This window comes from Sciurus carolinensis, chromosome 7, assembly GCF_902686445.1.
Source record: "Sciurus carolinensis chromosome 7, mSciCar1.2, whole genome shotgun sequence".
NCBI lineage: Eukaryota > Metazoa > Chordata > Mammalia > Rodentia > Sciuridae > Sciurus > Sciurus carolinensis.
In genome coordinates, this window is record NC_062219.1 from 44,986,150 (window position 1) to 45,005,896 (window position 19,747).

A 19,747-nucleotide genomic window follows, 5' to 3' on the forward strand; every position below is an offset into this window, starting at 1 on the left:
CTGGGTACATTTATAGCAACGAACAAGGCAAAGTCTATGTCCTCATCTTTCTGATAGCAAGTCATCAGACAGTAAAACAAGTAAGCAAATAAGATAATTAAGATGTGATAAATAATGATACAGAAATGAACAGGCTGATATGATAAGAAATAAATGAGGATGCCAACTTCCTGAGTTTAAGGAAAAGAGCTCTTTTAAAACGAACCTTAAAGATAAGAATGAGCCACGCATGCAAAGAGCCGTATGACCAGAGGAAACAGCAAGGGCAACGCTCCTGAAATGAAAAAGGGCCACAGCGCCCTATCTGCTCATTAAGAATACAAGTGTCTTCCTAACTACCACTTGGGAACACTGTGATGGTATCAGATTTAAATTTTAATCTCGATTGGCTATGTATGTATAATAGTCAATAAGGGAGAAATTGAGGTCTTTTTCTGTACTTCTAGAAAGAAAAGAAAATTATCAGGAGACACAAGAGAATAACACATGAAAACATTTAGAGGTCAGTATTTGAAGTTTACAAACCCTGCATTGTGATGCCAACTGTTGATGTGAGACCCAGTGTTGACCCAGTGTTGAAAATTGACCTGACCCTTGATGAATGGACAAATTTGGACTGACCAAACGAAGGCAGGCAAGGGTGTTTCAAAACGAGAGGATTGTGTAAATAAAGATGATAAGGTGGGCTGCATTGGAATGAATGCTTGAGACCAGGAAGTCTCAAGAGCACTCTCCAAGGGAACAGAAAGTTCATAGGAGTTGTTGAAAGATCAGTAGAGCAGTTTTGACAACAAAGGGAATTATTGCAGTTTCTTGAACAAGAAGTAGTATGTTAAAAAGGAGAAAATTGGCACTATTAGATAAAAATTAAAACTAGAGAGAGAATCATACGAGGCTAGATAGAAGAAGCTTCTTTTCTTTTCATCTCTTCCATTGTTATCTGGCGAACATGGCCTTATGCTGATCTCAGAGAATAAGCTGCATACAAGACAAAGAGGAATTGATGATGATACTTGGTTACTGAAAGGCAATAAATCAAATGTCAGTGCCAGCTCTTGAGTTGAGCTCAAATGTCAGTGCTCAGCTAAGACTTGAGTCCAAGGAACTGAACAAACAATACAGTGATGGAATTGGGGACATTTGTGCAGGATATTAAATGATCCTTTCTGTTGGACATGTTAAATTTCAAAAGACAAAAAAAACACCCATTTTGTGATTCGATTCGTGCACATGCAGAACTAGAGCAAAAGTGGAAAGTGGAATCTGGAATGTTTTGGTGAGGAAACTGAGTGCTTAGCTTTAGGGAATGAATACTTACCTGGAAGGTTAAGAGTAGGTGGTGGGGCGGAGTGAATGGGAATTAACAGAGACAGAAAGACAGATAATATGAGTAGGTAGAATGCATCAACACACCAAAACAGCAGTCGTATAAAGCCATAGAAGAAAAATTTCTGGCAGTAAATAGAGAAAGTTTTTGAGGAAATACCATTATCATTATCACCATAAAAATGACAAATAACCTTTTGGAATAATTTCTAGATGTCCTAAGTTCTTTAAATATAATATTTATTTCTTTCCACAACCTTTAAAAAGAAAATGCTATCATTAGCTCCATTTTGTAGATGAGGAAGTTTAGGCACAGAGAGATTAAATGATTTGCCCAAGATTACTCAGTTTAAAGAAGTGGAGCTGAGATTCAAACACAGGCATTGTGCCTTCAAACCTTGAGTCCTTAACTTTCATGCCATATGGTTATACCCAAAATGGTGTTTTAATTACAGAGTTTAACTTCTATCTTATGTAAGTGTCTTGAAAAGGAGTTAATTAGTAGTTTAAAAGTTGGGTGGAAACCAGAAAGTCAACAGATGGCTGGACGATGATTGGATGAATCCTTACAACAGAAGACACCCTGAAATTCTCTAAGGCGAGGCAGAGAAAGGGAAGGAAGAATGTACCCTTTGATCTATTTTTTCTTTCTTCTCTCCTCCCATAACACTGTTAGTTGTTGATAAAGGAAACTGTCCACTTTGATAAGAGCAGCAATACTAATTTGTGAGGAAAATGGCACCTCTATTTTTATTTAGCACTTCCTATATATTATAAATGTGTGTCTTTATTTGTGCACAAGGAATGACAGTTTATCTACATTGATTGTCAACCAAAGTTTTAGACTAAAACTTTTGTTTCCTAACTTTCATTACAAAATGAGAGTTAGATTTCCAAAATGTAAGGTCTAGATAGTAACCTCAGTGTTGGTCCCTTAGTCAGGGAATTCAAGTGCTGGGCCTTCTCTGTGAGGAGGCTCAGGTCTTAGAGCAGGATCTGTAGACAATAACTCTTCCCTCTGGAGCAGACACACATGCCTGATTTTTTTTTTTTTTTCAGTTGTAAATGGACATAATACTTTATTTATTTATTTATTTATTTATTTATTTAATGTAGTGCTGAGGATTGAACCCAGTGCCTCGCACGTGCTAGGCCAGTGCTCTACCACTGAGCTACGATGGAAGTTCCCACACGCCTGCTTTGACAACCACTTTAATCATTGCTTCCTCACTGCCTGGAGAAGGCCTTTTCATCCATTCTCCATGCCCTTCAGGGCTCCTCCCATCTTTCTCATTTCTCCCTTGCTTGAAGAGGAGGCAGAAAAAAATAAATTCCCAGTCTACTAGGCTCACTAAGGAGCGCACCTGCCTGGTGACACAGCTATCACAGGGAGAGCTGTGGTGGTCCTTCCTTCAGTGAATGAAGTAATGCTTTTTCTTTGGACTTCAAAGTGTGAATGGCTATGATTTGATCATTTTTCATAAAGCAAAATACTGTCCAATTAAATTGGCAGCTCGAAAACTTTTGTTATTTTCCCACTTAAACAGAATAAAATTCTTGTGACTCTCCATGATTTTTGTCCCATGCTATAGATTAGGCCCACCCTTATTTGCAAGTATTCCCATTTGGTCAGGCCAGCTATGCTCTTCCTTGTTATATTCTGCAGGCTTCTGCTTTCCTTCCTCTGTACTTAGACTGATCCCACAGGGAGGCTCTCTCTTCCTACTCCTCTCTCCAGTCTTTAGTAGTATTGGCCCCAGTTCAATGCTGCCTACTCTTCTCATCTAATGTTATCTCTACAACACAGCCTTGCTGAATTCATCTAAACAAGATAAGTTTTCATCTCCAGCTCTCATTTTATCTGTTCTAGATATTTATGTGCATATATTATCTTCCCTACTACACTTAGAATCTCTATCTAATTTAACTTTGTATTTTCCATATCACCTACTCTTAACAGAAAGTTAAAGCTTCATGCTCTAAGAGACATATACTTACTAGTGATAGTATGTCATTTTAAAACTTCTCCTTTCTCTGTGCCCTAGTAAATAACTATACTGAAGTGGGTATAGGAACAGATCTCCTGGCTCTCAGTTGAGAACTTACTCTCCAACAATGGTGCTTCTTTCTCTGATATGCACACTTAAATATGCTTTAGAAATTCTGATCCAGGAGCCTCAGACCATAAAAATGAAAATCTGGGACTGGAGCCTACACTTCAGTTGTGTTAAGACCTCCACATGATTCTAATATGCAACCAAAACTAGGAATAAGAACCCCACAGCATGAAAGTCCCTGGATCATTTTTTGTTTACTAGGTAATTTTATTAATTTTAGAAACTTCTTTTTATCAGATAAGGAATGTTTGAAGTAGAAAAGTGCTAAGCCTAATAGATCATTTTGTTTTGCTTGCAACAGTAGCTTACTTAACTGTTTAACTTTTCAGATTTTTCGAAAGAAAGCAGTGGAACTTGGGGTAAAATTGCTACCTGCATTTCATACTCCCTCTGGAATACCTTGGGCATTGCTGAATATGAAAAGGTAAAACTTCATTTTCAACAACATATTTGAAGGGGAAATGGTTGAGATTGTGGACTAAAAGTAAACACTAGATGGATTTTAACTTGTGTGATCATACTGACAAACCAACCCCACCGGGATCTATCCTTGTGTTGGAAATTATGAGCTTTTCAGTGATCTATAACTTCATATGAGTCCACCATGTATAGCACAGCCCCAGCAGGATCATGCAAATCAGACATGATCTGAGGTTTTTACTATTACATGGAAACATCACATCTGTGATACTGTCTCTCTCCATAAATACCAATAGCATCCCACTGTCTTTTAAGTCATCATGAAAGTGTTTCACTTCAGAGAAAGCAAATTTCTAAGAGCATCTAACTACTGGGAAAAAACTGGGACAAATCAAATTCCCCCAAACAAGGAGCTGGTATAACTGAGGTTGGGAGCACCTGAGGCTTCCCTGCACACCATTGTTAGGAGAGAAAGAAGTTGATCCATTGACCCAGTTCAATCCAACCTCTCATCTTCTTTAGGTGGGGAAACCTGGTATGCCAAGTCTATGAGAATATGGCTCCAATAAGAAACCTAAACTAAACAACTTTCTAGTGTTCTTCCAGGAAATGGTTTGAGTTTTCACAATAGTTTATGCTTGTCATTTAAGATTCTTAACTCCTTCCTCTCCATGAATTATTAATGGCTCACGGGGCTCTTTGAGATTATGATGATGATGGTGGTGATTGCCACTAATATTATGATTATAAAATATGGTGGGTTCTTTACATGTATTACCACACATAAGTTTCACAATAGCCCAGTAAGGTCAATACTATTATCTCCATTTTATTCATAGGGAACTGGAGTCACAGAGAGATTAAGTAGCCTAATGTCATACAGTAAGTAAATGGTAGAGCTGTGATATGTACTTAGATGTGTATGTATATATATACATATATGTATATATATATATATATATATACACACACATACACACACACACACAAACACATTGATGTATACGCATAAATGAAATGGCTTTCTTGTTTAGAAACACCAAGAAGATGAACACGGTGGTATGACAGGATTAATGGACATTTCTTCTTAATTATTTTTAGAGACATTCTTTCCTGAAATTAATCATGAAATTGCCAATTATTTTCTTTTTCCTTTAATAAATAAATCCATGAAATGCCATGCTTTAATTTGTATGTTATATTTATTATGACCTTGAAATCATCCTGTGCCTATCTGTAAGTGTGTGTCTGTCTAGAGGGCAGGTGGTGGTGTTGAGGAAGAGGGATGGGGAGACTCTGCACCACTAGGCCACGTTAAACTCATATAGTTCTCTGCTGTATAGTGTCTCAGGATCTGTTTTTCCTAATAGGTCTCCTAAGACTTTCTCTTATCAGTTTGAAATCTTTGCATGTTCTGAGCTTGACTTGGAGACAAATTTTTGTTTATTTGGAGGCCCATGTGTTTTATATTTGGCTCATGTAGACTTTCTCTGTTGCATTCCATATCAACAGACTCAGTATCTAGAGATAGCATTCTGACCAGGATATCCTTCTCTTATGTAAGGTAAGATCTGGTAACAAAAGCATTGCTCAGTTAAATCATTTTTCCCCTGCCTTCCGTCTAAGAAAAATAATATGGGCATGGTAATACACTAAACTAGTTGGTTACTGAGAGATCTGCTCCTAGGTTTTTCACAGCTATTAGAGGTTTGTTTTTGGAGCAATCATTTAAACTCTTCAGTCTTATTTATAAACTGGAAGATAGGCTCGTTCAGTAGTTCTTTTGTGAAATTCATAGACTTTCAGATTCCAATGAAATCTATACCTTGTCTCATAAAATGCATGTTCCTGAGTATACAGATTTGTCCATAATTTCCAAAAGTTAATAAGTGCCCAATAGGACCTGAGAACCTCAGGTTTAAATTCTTGGAGTAATGATCCTCCAAGGTTCCTGTTGTAGGATTCTGTGGAACTAATTCCTATTGCTTCCTGGAAAGTAATGAAATCAGATAAAGTCTTACTAAAACTGTAGGGTGTGAGCTACTTCTTTGCGTAAGTTGAGTTGGTTATTATAAGATGTTGATATTTTATTAATTCTAGCATCTCGTTAAATAAACTTAAGAAAATTGGATTGTGTTGAAGTATATATAACTTTACTTAGTGTTTATTTGTAACAGTCAAGTGGATTTTTCCTTAGTGAAATCTTATTTTTTAGTGTACTATGAAGATTTCTTTCAGTACATAAAGGAATAATTAACTATTAAATTCTAAATCCTTCATTAGTTTTTCATACCTGTGCCTACCAAGTTATGAACTGTGGTGTTAAATTTTCTTAAAATACTTATGTTTAATTTCAAAGAATACAGGAAATTTTTTTATGGTGAAAAAGGAAATGACCATTTCATTTTCATTTATGTATTCTCTGATGTCTTCAAGTTAAACTGGAGGAAATTAGGTAATCCTTTGGCAGCTGATGTGGTTTCTTCTTGGAAACTTGAATTAATTTTTTATTATGTGTTTTATCCACTTTTATTCCCATTTACCAAATAGCAGTGACTTACCCAAATTCACACAATTGAACATTGGCAAGATTAATAGTAACAGTCCACTGAAATTCTTCTGATCCTTTTGCCCAATCACCTACATTTATATAATACAGTCTTCTTTTATCTGTGAGGCTGATTAATTATATTGAGATTTTCCCTATAGGGAAAGAAAATGACATTTCCTATTTATCTACAATATTACTTTTCAGGTGTGCATAGATTCTGTTTTCTCTGAATCTCTGTGTTTTCACAGTAAGAGCTTAGAAATGGGGGAAACAGCTGTTGTGAGCTTCTTTTCTAGCTTTTGAAGGCTGTCACTAGCAAAAGTTTCAAAGGAGAGGGGGAAAACATGTCTGGCCAAATCATATTGTCTTAATTATCTTCTCAAAATAAGAGAATGTTTGTGGAAGGATGCCCAAGTGGGTGGGGTGGAGAATACTTTTTCGACTAGAAATGTATTCACTGTGGACTGGCTTTGAGACTCAGCAAGAGGACACTGAATATACTCAGCAAGGAAGGACACTGAATATACTGGTTATAATATCATAATTCTGCCCTTCCCACTTAACTTTGAAAATCAGTATGAATACTACCTTTTACCAATACCTGTATTTCAGCAAAATATGAACTTCTGGCATTATCTGTTCACATTCCTCTAATATTCTGATTTTTGCCTGAAGATAATTGATGTCTTTACTTTTTCTTTGTCAAAAACAATCATTTATTTGAGTCCTGGCATGATAACAGTTCTGTTCTAAGTACTAGGAAGATTTTCTCTTTCTCTTCACTTTACTCAAAAAGATAAGAGACACGTTCTTTCCCTCAGGGAATTCACAGCCTAGTTGATAAAGTAGAATATATATTTAATATGTCATATTTTACACTCACACATGTAATTGACAAATGTAAGGTAGCCTGTGCCAGTGAACAATAATAAATGGTCACTGGGTTGAATTTGAAGCAAGCAGTATTTTGAATTGGGAAAGGTTTATGTATTTGGAGCCAAAAGACCAATTAGAGAAATTGCAATTCCATATTTGTGCAAACTGAAATATGCAGAGAACCTAAATAATGTATTATATGCTACCTTAGGAACTCTGTCCCAAAAATCTATTCAGAAAAAAATATATTTAAATCGTCTCTTCTGCTTAAATTCTTAATTTAAGAGCTTCCATATTAAGTTCTAAGTTAACTAAAATTGTGATTTAATAGCAAGTAGTCATTTGATAGGTTTGGTGTTACAGACAGTGCCAATCAGGCAAATATGCCTACTTCACCAGTGCAGTTGTAGAATGGAGATGCTTAGGTTATGTAACGTCTCTGCTAAAAGAGAACCATTGCCTTTCTAACAGATTAGATTTTGGTGTAACTCAATTTCTCTAATGTGAAAATGTCAGAGATTGATGTCTGATCTTGTTACTACTATTAGCAAGAAGCCCTGTGCGGTTTTTTTCTCTAACTGCAGAAAAACATCACCTCTGTGGTTTATAAAATCAAGGGTTTCCCCATTTCCATATTTCTAGGTAGAATTCAGGCCTAGGTGTAAAGTAGGCTTAGATTAGATTTTGGACTTTCTAAAGTGTGTTCTTAATTTAAAATAATGTTGTTAATGTTCCCATTATTCATTTCTATCACAAGACATACAGTGTGGGCATTCCTAATAATTATTCTGTCTTTCTTGATAAATGACTTAGTTTTAGCTAGGTACTGTTTTATCACTTGTTTCTATTGTGGGTTTTTCTGAACTGCCACGTGCCTGGCGGTTATATTAAAGAACTGTCTATAGTGTGTGCTTTTATTGCATACCATCAAGGCATGTGCCAGGACCTGGCCAATCTCCATTCGAATTCTAATTAGTCAGCAAGGTGATAAATGAGGCACATCCCCCAACCTGTTTTTATTTCCTTCTTGGTGAAGTTTTATTTACTGATTATTCTAATTATCTGATGACAATGCATAATGTGTCATTAGTTACATTGCAGCTCATTTTATTATAATTAAATTGCAAATTTACCTTTACCTGAAACAGGGCTTTATTAAGAACAGTACGCGATTTTTAATAGTGAAAAATGTTCTTATGTGAAGTGCACATAGTGTGTATATTTTAATAAAAGGTGATAGCCTTCTTATTGGAATTTTAATAACTTGGTTGTATAAAATGCTAAAATATTAAATTGTAATAGGTTGGTTTTAATTGACACAAACTAGAAGAGCCAGTTTAATGGGTTAAATATTTTTAAAGTATTTTCCATATATCTACTTAATAAATTTCTACATTATTAAATTTGCTAACCGTTTTCAAAGTTTCTGATTTCAAATTTGAAGGAAATATATATGTTTTAGGATGAAACAGAATACAATTCCATACTTTCACATCATAGGAATAGTATTAAAATATTAATTAATAAATTTTCTGAGCATAAGCAGATCAAACTGACTTAATGATTTTTTTAGTATTCAAGAGGCAAAAAGGATTCCTTAATTACCCCAAAAATGTTCTTCAGCCAGTGTGTAAGCCTGAATGTAAAATCAGAGCCTCAGCTTACAATTTATGTTTTATTTATATATTTCACAAATCTGTTAAGAATTCAAAGACAAGTTTATCAACTCAGAAAATTAAAAAGAGAGGTTATAGTCTTCCCAAGTATCTTAAGCTGAACTTTTTTATATTAAAGAAGGATTTTTATATTAAAGAAGGGTTTTTTTTTTTTTTTTTTACCTCTGCAGTCCTTTTGTTCCCTGAATTAGACATTTTGTAATATTGGACTTCCTTTTTTTTTATTTGTACTTTTTCTGGAAATGATAATCAGTCATACTTTACATTTAAAAAATGACATGCCAGAGTCATTCATAGCAGACATTTGAACATTATTACTGTTACCCATCCAGGTTTGGTTTTGCTCACCACACTACTGCCAGCAGTATTCAAGCCAGAGTTAGGGGAAGGGAATCAGGTTTTATTAGGAAAAACTTGCTGATAGGGAGATGGCCAGACTCTCATCCTGATGGCCATTTCAAAGAATTCAGTACATGAAAGAGCTTTTTTTTTTTTTTTATTGTAAACAAATAGGGTACAACTTGTTTCTCTGGTTGTACATGAAGTAGAGGCGTACCATTTGTGTTATACATTTACATAGAGCAATGGTGTTTGATTCAGAAAGGGTTTTTTTATGGGGAGGGGAAAAAAGCAGGAAAGTGAGTCAGTGAAACAGTTGTGTGCCAAGCAGCACATATTCAAGGGTGCTTTCCTTTCTCTTAGTGGGGTAGCCCCATGACTACAAGCAACCTTCAGCTCCTGGGCCAGTTTATAAGCCTTTAGAGGAACACGGTATTTTCATGTGAGTTTAACATTATTCTTCTTTGGGATTAGCAAATACTTGGCTCATACTTTGATGTTATTTGAAGACCACCACGTGTTCCAGGTTCTGAAAAACTAAAGATTACTGATTAGGAGGTCCGGGAGACTGATTTTTTTTTTCTCTTTGGTCCTTTTTACTAGACTAATTGACCGTAGTAGTCAATATGTAGCCTCTCAAAGTGGGGATTTCTTTTAATACTTGTAATGTTGGGCTAAGGGAAAAACAGAATAACTTTACAAGAGGCAATTTTTCAAAGGTAAATAATCTTGAATAGGATTATATTAAAAACAAAATGGTGGGGGGTTTCAAGATGGCAGACTAGAGGGTGGCTGCATTTCATGTTGCTCCAGGACTCAGGATTCAAAAGAGGAGATATTGAGAGACTTGGGACCAACTCAAAGCAGTTGGGTGAGTCTGTCCCGTTAGGGAGGCATCCCGGATGGAGCGGTAGTCCCGGAACACAGGGAACTTTGTGAAGTAGAGTTGCCCGGTGAGACACCCCTCCCCCCACTGGAGCAGTGAACTCGGACAACTGGAAGCATCGTAGAGGAGGCCGCTCAGCACAGCACTTGGACTCAGAGCAACCACTAGGGCTCCGGGCGGCTGCCCAGAGGAGGAGCTGCGTGGCAAGCTGTTTGGACTCAGAGCAACCACTCCTGAACACCGGGGGGCTGCCCGGAGGAGGAGGAGGAACGCAGCGGGTCACTTGGACTCGAAGTGACTGCACCAGAGCTACAGGTGGTTGCCAGAGGAGGAGCTGCGTGGGGAGCTGTTTGGACTCAGAGCGACCGCCCCTGAACACCGGGGCCTGCCCGGAGGAAAAGGAGGAGGAGGAGCGCGGCGGGTCACTTGGACTCAGAGTGACTGCACCAGAGCTCCAGGTGGCTGCTCAGAGGAGGAGGCAAGTGGTGAGTTGTTTGGACTCAAAGCGACCCCTCCTGAACACCTGGGGGCTGCCCGGAGGAGGAGCGCGGTGGGTCACTTGGTCTCGGAGCGGCTGCACCAGAGCTCCGGGCGGCTGCCCGCAGGAGGCGTACGGCGGGTCGCTTGGACTCAGAGCGACCGCTCCTGAACACCCAGAGGGCTGCCCGGAGGAGGAGGAGGAACAGGGCGGGTCACTTGGACTCGGAGTGACTGCTCAGGGATACGGGCAGTTGGCGGGAGAAGGAGGCACGCAGTGAGTTGCTTGGACTCCTGGTGACCGCACCGGAACACCAGGTGGTTGTCCAGTGGAAGAGGCGTGCGGCAGGTCGCTGGAACTCAGAGCGACTATATGAGGCTCCAGGTGGCTGCTCAGAGGAGGGGCCGCATAGCCAGGCGATTAGGTGCAGAGCAGGATCCCAGGACCTAGGAGGCTTCTTGGTGGAAGAGCCGCACAGTGACACGAAGGGTGGAGCGAAGGGTCCAGGACTGCAGGCAGATTCTCTGAGGAGAGGCAGCCTAAGGAGACTCATCTGCAAAGGGTGAGGCTCCCAGGCCCAGGAGGAAGGTCCAGGCCCCTGGGAACGTTGCAGAAGAAGGCAGCCCAGCCCAGGCGGTAGTTGTAGATTGAGGGGAACCTCTAGGAGGGGAACTGACCAGTGAGACCTCCCCACTGGGTGAGTCTTCCCTGCTGGGTGAGGTTTTCCCACAAGGACGGTAAAACCAGAGACACAGGCCCAAGCAGGCCTTGCCTCAGCCCACAGCCTAGTTCCCCTTTGGATGACCATTTGTCAACAAGTGGAGGCACCTCTGCCCACTATCAGGGAATATACCACACCTGAGGGTCACCAACCCTAGAGAGGCAGCTTACTTGAGGAACACCGCATTATCAACTTCCTCCAAGACTGCTGGCTACTGAAGGCTAAGAGGAGATATATTACAAATCTTCAAGGACATTAAAAGTCAATAGAGGAAATCTGCAATATCTTAATGATCCACTGATACCTGAACAATATGAGAAAACAAGAGAAGAAAATGCCCAAAACAAATCTAGATGTTACATCAATAAAATCCAACGACAGCATGGCAGAAGAAATGACAGAAAGGGAGTTCAGAATGTACACAATTAAAATGATCAGAGAAGCAAACGAGGAGATGAAAGAGCAAATGCAGGTATTGAATGATGAGATGAAAGAGCAAATGCAGGCATTGAATGATCACACCAATCGACAGTTAACAGAGCAAATACAGGAAGCAAAAGATCATTTCAATAAAGAGTTAGAGATATTGAAAAAAAACCAAACAAAAATCCTTGAAATGAAGGAAACAATAAACCAAATTAAGAACTCCATAGAAAGCATAACCAATAGGATAGAACACCTGGAAGACAGAACCTCAAATATTGAAGACAAAATATTTAACCTTGAAAACAAAGTTGACCAAACAGAGAAGATGGTAAGATATCATGAACAGAATCTCCAAGAACTATGGGATATCATGAAAAGGCCAAATTTGAGAATTATTGGGATTGAGGAAGGCTTAGAGAAACAAACCAAAGGAATGAACAATCTATTCAATGAAATAATATCAGAAAATTTCCCAAATCTGAAGAGTGAAATGGAAAATCAAGTTCAAGAGGCTTATATGACTCCAAATACACAAAATTACAACAGACCCACACCAAGGCACATTATAATGAAAATGCCTAACATACAAAATAAAGACAGAATTTTAAAGGCTGTGAGAGAAAAGAACAAATTAGATTCAGGGGGAAACCAATACAGATATCAGCAGATTTTTCAATCCAGACCCTAAAAGCTAGAAGGGCCTGGAACAACATTTTTCAAGCTCTGAAAGAAAAAGGATGTCAACCAAGAATCGTATACCCAGCAGAACTTACCTTCAAATTTCACGATGAAATAAAATCCTTCCATGATAAACAAAAGCTAAAAGAATTTACAAAAAGAAAGCCAGCATTACACAACATTCTCAGCAAAATATTCCACAAGGAAGAAATGAAAAACAAAGAAGCAAATGAGCAAAGGGAGGAATTATCCTAAAGGAATTGTCAAATAAAGGAGGAACCAAGTCATGTCAAAAAAATAAATAAATAAATAAATTTTAAAAATGAACCAAATGACCGGGAATACAAATCATATCTCAATAATAACCCTGAATGTTAATGGCCTGAATTCATCAATCAAAAGACATAGACTGGCAGATTGGAATAAAAAGAAAGATCCAACAAAATGTTCCCTGCAAGAGACTCACCTCATAGAAAGAGATACCCATAGACTAAAGGTGAAAGGATAGGGAAAAACATACCATGCACATGGGCTCAGCAAAAAAGCTGGAGTATCCATCCTCATTTCAGATAATGTGGACTTCAAGCCAAAGGTAGTGAGAGGGGATAAAGAAGGACATTTCATACTGCTTGAGGGAAGCATAAATCAGGAAGATATAACAATCATAAACATCTATGCCCCAAACAGTGACTCATCCATGTATGTCAAACAAATCCTTCTCAATTTTAGAAACCAAATAGACCATAACACAATAATACTAGGTGATTTTAACACACCTCTCTCACCACTGGACAGATCTTCCAAACAAAAATTGAACAAAGAAACCATAGATCTCAATAACACAATCAATAATTTAGACTTAACAGACATTTATAGAATATACCATCCAACCAAGAGTGAATATACTTTCTTCTCAGCAGCACATGGATCCTTCTCTAAAATAGACCATATATTATGCCACAAAGCTAATGTTAGCAAATACAAGAAGATAGAGACACTACCTTGTATTCTATCATATCATAATGGATTGAAATTAGAAAAAAATGACAGAAAAAAACCAGAAACTACTCCAACACCTGGAGATTAAACAATATGCTATTATATGATGAATGGATAACAGAAGATATTAGGAAGGAAATTAAAAAATTCTTAGAGGTAAACGAGAACAAAGAAACATCATATCAAAATCTCTGGGACACTATGAAAGCAGTACTTAGAGGAAAATTTATTTCATGGAGCGCATTCAATAAAAGAAGTAAAACTCAACAAATAAACAACCTAACACTACAGCTCAAAGCCCTAGAAAAAGAAGAACAGACCAACAAAAGTAGTAGAAGACAGGAAATAGTTAAACTCAGAACTGAAATCAATGAAATTGAAACAAAAGAAACAATACAAAAAATTGACAAAATAAATAGTTGGTTCATCGAAAAAATAAACAAAATTGATTAACTTTTAGCCACACTAACAAAGAGAAGACAAGAGAAAATCCAAATCACTAAAATGCAGAATGAACAAGGAAATATCACAACAGTCACGATTGAAATACAAAACATAATTAGAAGCTATTTTGAAAATCTATACTCCAACAAAATAGAAAATTTCGAAGACATCAACAGGTTTCTAGAGACATATGAATTGCCTAAACTGAACGAGGAGGACATACACAATTTAAATAGACCAATTTCAAGTAATGAAATAGAAGAAGTCATCAAAAGCCTACCAACAAAGAAAAGTCTGGGACCAGATGGGTTCTCAGCTGAGTTCTACAAAATATTTAAAGAAGAGCTCATTCCAATACTTCTCAAAGTATTCCATAAAATAGAAGAGGAGGGAACCCTCCCAAACTCATTCTATGAAGCCAATATTACCCTGATACAGAAACGAGACAGAGACACATCGAGGAAAGTAAATTTCAGACCAATATCCTTAATGAACTTCGACACAAAAATTCTCAACAAAACTTTAGCAAATCGCATACAAAAACATTTTAAAAAGATAGTGCACCATGATCAAGTGGGTTTCATCCCAGGGATGCAAGGTTGGTTCAACATCCAGAAATCAATAAATGTAATTCACCATATCAATAGACTTAAAGTCAAAAATCACATGATTATTTCAATAAATGCAGAAAAAGCATTTGATAAAATACAGCACCCCTTCATGCTCAAAACACTAGAAAAAATAGGGATAGTGGGAACATTCCTTAACATTATAAAGGCCATCTACGCTAAGCCCATGGCCAATATCATTCTAAATGGTGAAAAACTGAAAGCATTCCCCCTAAAAACTGGAACAAGGCAGGGATGCGCTCTTTCACCACTTCTATTCAATATCGTCCTTGAAACTCTAGCCAGAGCAATTAGACAGACCAAAGAAATTAAAGGGATACGAATTGGAAAAGAAGAACTCAAACTATCCCTATTTGCTGATGATATGATTATATACTTAGAGGAACCAGGAAATTCCACCAGAAAACTTTTAGAATGCATAAATGAATTCAGTAAAGTAGCGGGATATCAGATCAATGCACATAAATATAAGGCATTTTTATACATGAGTGATGAATCTTTGGAAAGAATAATTAGGAAAACTACCCCATTCACAATAACCTCGAAAAAAATAAAATACTTGGGAATCAATCTCACAAAAGAGGTGAAAGACCTCTACAATGAGAACTACAGAACACTAAAGAAAGAAATTCAAGAAAACCTTAGAAGATGGAAAGATCTCCATTGTTCTTGGATAGGCAGAATTAATATTGTCAAAATGGCCATACTACCAAAAGTGCTATACAGATTCAATGCAATTCCAATTAAAATCCCAATGACGTACCTTACAGAAATAGAGCAAGCAATTATGAAATTCATCTGGAAGAATAAGAAACCCAGAATAGCTAAAGCAATCCTTAGCAGAAAGAGTGAAGCAGCGGTTATCACAATACCAGATCTTCAACTCTACTACAAAGCAATAGTAACAAAAACGGCATGGTATTGGTACCAAAATAGAAAGGTAGATCAATGGTACAGAATAGAGGAAACGGACACAAACTAAATAAATACAATTTTAAAATAAATACAATTTTCTCATACTAGACAAAGGGGCCAAAAATATGCAATGGAGAAAAGATAGCCTCTTCAACAAATGGTGCTGGGACAATTGGAAATCCATATGCAACAGAATGAAACTAAACCCATATCTATCACCGTGCATGAAACTAAACTCAAAATGGATTAAGGACCTCAGAATCAGACCAGAGACCCTGCAGATTATAGAAGAAAAAGTAGGTCCAGATCTTCAACATGTCGGCTTAGGACCAGACTTCCTCAACAGGACTCCCATAGCACAAGAAATAAAAGCAAGAATTAATAACTGGGATAGATTCAAACTAAAAAGCTTTCTCTCAGCAAAGGAAACTATCAGCAATGCGAAGAAAGAGCCTACAGAGTGGGAGAAAATCTTTGCCAGTCATACTTCAGATAGAGCACTAATCTCCAGAATCTATAAGGAACTCAAAAAACTCTACACCAAGAATACAAATAATCCAATCGACAAATGGGCTAAGGAAATGAATAGACACTTCACAGAAGAAGATCTACAAGCAATCAACAAACATATGGAAAAATGTTCAACATCTCTAGTAATAAGAGAAATGCAAATCAAAACCACCCTAAGATTCCATCTCACCCCAATCAGAATGGTGATTATCAAGAATACAAGCAACAACAGGTGTTGGCGAGGATGTGGGGAGAAAGGTACACTCATACATTGCTGATGGGACTGCAAATTAGTGCAGCCACTCTGGAAAGCAGTGTGGAGATTCCTTAGAAAACTTGGAATGGAACCACCATTTGACCCAGCTATCCCACTCCTTGGCCTATACCCAAAGGACTTAAAATCAGCATACTACAGAGATACAGCCACATCAATGTTCATAGCTGCTCAATTCACAATAGCCAGATTGTGGAACCAACCTAGATGTCCTTCAATTGATGAATGGATAAAGAAATTGTGGTATATATATACAATGGACTATTACTCAACCATAAAGAATGATAAAATTATGGCATTTGCAGGCAAATGGATGAAACTGGAGAATATCATGCTAAGTGAGATAAGTCAATCTCAAAAAACCAAAGGACGAATGATCTCGCTGATATGTGGATGATGACACATAATCGGGGGTGGGAGGGGTTAGTGTTAGGGTTAGAGTTAGGGTTAGGGAGGGGGGCAAGAATGGAGGAAGGAAGGACTATATAGAGGGAAAAGAGGGTTCGGAGGGGTGGGGGGAAGGGAAATAATAACAGAATGAATCAAGCATCATTACCCTATGTAAATTTATGATTACACAAATGGTATTCCTTTACACCATGTACAGAGAAACAACATGTATCCCATTTGTTTACAATAATAAAAAAAAGAGCTAAAGAAAAAAATTTTTTAAAAAAATGGTGTAGACATTTCTGCTGTGATATTACCATAGTTAAAGCTCACTTATTAAGACTGTCAGCACAGCTTTCAACCAAGGATAACTGACTCAGAGTTTGTCTTCTCCTAGTAAAGCTAAAACAATAGCAATATGGTATCTATCCTGATGACCTCACATGACTTTGTTGAAAATCTAATTAAATAATACATGAAAAAAACCATTGCAGTGTTGGGAAGTAGATGCTTGTTGGATTTATTCTTAATTTATGGTTTCATTGACAATATTTGACTATAAAATAATATATACAAATATGGCCTATGAAAATGAAGAAGTTAAGGATGTGCCATTCAAAGCATGCCAAACCATTATATTGATTATTTCAAGCTCAAATCACCCAAAGAACTGTAACTGCACAAGAGCCATTTGGCCTGTCCTTTCCTACATGCGGATTCTTTTAAAAAGGGATGTCCTTCCCGTGTAGGTGAGAAAATAACCTTAATCACAATAGACTGGCAATTGGGACTCAAATGAATCTGAATAAATAAGCTCTTTGGAATAACTCATTCCACTAATTTCATCCCCTGATATAGCTATCAGTGACATCCCTAGAATTTACTGCCCCCATTCAGTGATCCTTGTATCCTGTCATTCCTTCACAAATCTGTTGGTCTCTGTTTAAAAACTATGAAAGTATCTTGCTTTGTGATTGTGCTGGACTTCTCCATCATGTGATCCCGTTGTACATATGAAATTAATAAAACTTGCCCTTGTATGCTTTTCTCCTGTTAATCAGCCTTATATTAATTTGGTTCCTAAATCTAGCCAGAGAGTTCACACAAGAACTAAGGCAGGGGAGGAAGAGGATCTCTCTTGCCCCTATAATAAAATTGTGGGTAGCCAGAACTAACTCGGTGCTAATGTCCTTTTAGTAGTCTTCAGCTCCTAAACCATCATGCTCCTAATCTATTCTCAAGCTGAGCTCCATATTCCTAAGCCAGTGAGGGAGATGGTATTGGTATAACGAACTGGAAATATGGAGCATATGTCTCCATGAGGTCCATATAAAATGATGTGGTCCTATGCTCATGCTTTTACTGTTTTTTATTTATTATTTTAGATCCAGCATGTAGAGTCAAAACTGAATTTTCTCCCTAAAATTACATTTACTGGTCATTTATCTGCTGTAGAAATTAGAGCTGTACAATACATAAGCTTTTAAGAGTGTGTGAGGCAATAAAAGGTTATGTTCTTTTTTTAAAGTCCAGCATGCTAACTAATGCCTAATTACTATGGAAGTGGGTGCATTCCTGCTATAAACATCCACATAGCCATATTTCCTTATTCTTGGGCTGTGCTACTTCTACTTAGTGTCTAACCACTGTGGTCACTTTATATCAGTGATTCTCAACCTTCCAGTAATGGGAAATTAAATATATACATGCACACATTTTTAATTTATACACACACACATGCACACACACACACACACACACACAGACACATATAATATTGCTGCCTTCCTCCAGTCTGTCTCAACTGATTTGGGATTGGGTTCTAGTATATATTTAAGTGTCCCTGTTACTCACAATTTGCTGGTTCCAGCTCAAAGGGGAGACCCCCAAAGCAGGATATTTTTCATTGAGTGTCACAAATTCAAAAACTTGGGGCCACTGAGTTCTAATAGCACAAGTTGATCCAATAGCCAGAGGATGGAGAAGCAGGAGCCCAGCTTCCAAATGAGCTTTTCAACCCATTGGAGATGGAGAAGTCATAGATATGGGGCAAAAAAAAAAAAAAAAAATTTACAGAAATAGAGCAAGCAATTTTGAAATTCATCTGGAAGAATAAGAAACCCAGAGAAACCCAGAATAGCTAAAGCAATCCTTAGCAGAAAGAGCAAAGCAGCGGGTATCGCAATACCAGATCTTCAACTCTACTACAAAGCAATAGTAACAAAAATGGCATGGTATTGGTACCAAAATAGAAAGATAGATCAATGGTACAGAATAGAGGAAACGGACACAAATCCAAATAAATACAATTTTCTCATACTAGACAAAGGGGCCAAAAATATGCAATGGAGAAAAGATAGACTCTTCAACAAATGGTGCTGGGACAATTGGAAATCCATATGCAACAGAATGAAACTAAACCCATATCTATCACCGTGCACGAAACTAAACTCAAAATGGATTAAGGACCTCAGAATCAGACCAGAGACCCTGCAGATTATAGAAGAAAAAGTAGGTCCAGATCTTCAACATGTCGGCTTAGGACCAGACTTCCTCAACAGGACTCCCATAGCACAAGAAATAAAAGCAAGAATTAATAACTGGGATAGATTCAAACTAAAAAGCTTTCTCTCAGCAAAGGAAACTATCAGCAATGCGAAGAAAGAGCCTACAGAGTGGGAGAAAATCTTTGCCAGTCATACTTCAGATAGAGCACTAATCTCCAGAATCTATAAGGAACTCAAAAAACTCTACACCAAGAATACAAATAATCCAATCGACAAATGGGCTAAGGAAATGAATAGACACTTCACAGAAGAAGATCTACAAGCAATCAACAAACATATGGAAAAATGTTCAACATCTCTAGTAATAAGAGAAATGCAAATCAAAACCACCCTAAGATTCCATCTCACCCCAATCAGAATGGTGATTATCAAGAATACAAGCAACAACAGGTGTTGGCGAGGATGTGGGGAGAAAGGTACACTCATACATTGCTGATGGGACTGCAAATTAGTGCAGCCACTCTGGAAAGCAGTGTGGAGATTCCTTAGAAAACTTGGAATGGAACCACCATTTGACCCAGCTAT

General features: G+C 37.6%; 1 protein-coding gene across 4 annotated transcripts in view; it reads left to right on the forward strand.

Annotated features, from left to right (window-relative positions):
- Man1a1 (mannosidase alpha class 1A member 1) overlaps window positions 1-19,747 on the forward strand; it is a 172,488-nt gene that overhangs the window by 88,383 nt on the left and 64,358 nt on the right. For all 4 annotated transcript variants that reach the window (XM_047557333.1, XM_047557334.1, XM_047557335.1 and 1 more), the window contains exon 6: window positions 3,773-3,867. In XM_047557333.1, the coding sequence (XP_047413289.1) occupies window positions 3,773-3,867 (95 nt within the window). The remainder of the gene's footprint in view (window positions 1-3,772; window positions 3,868-19,747) is intronic.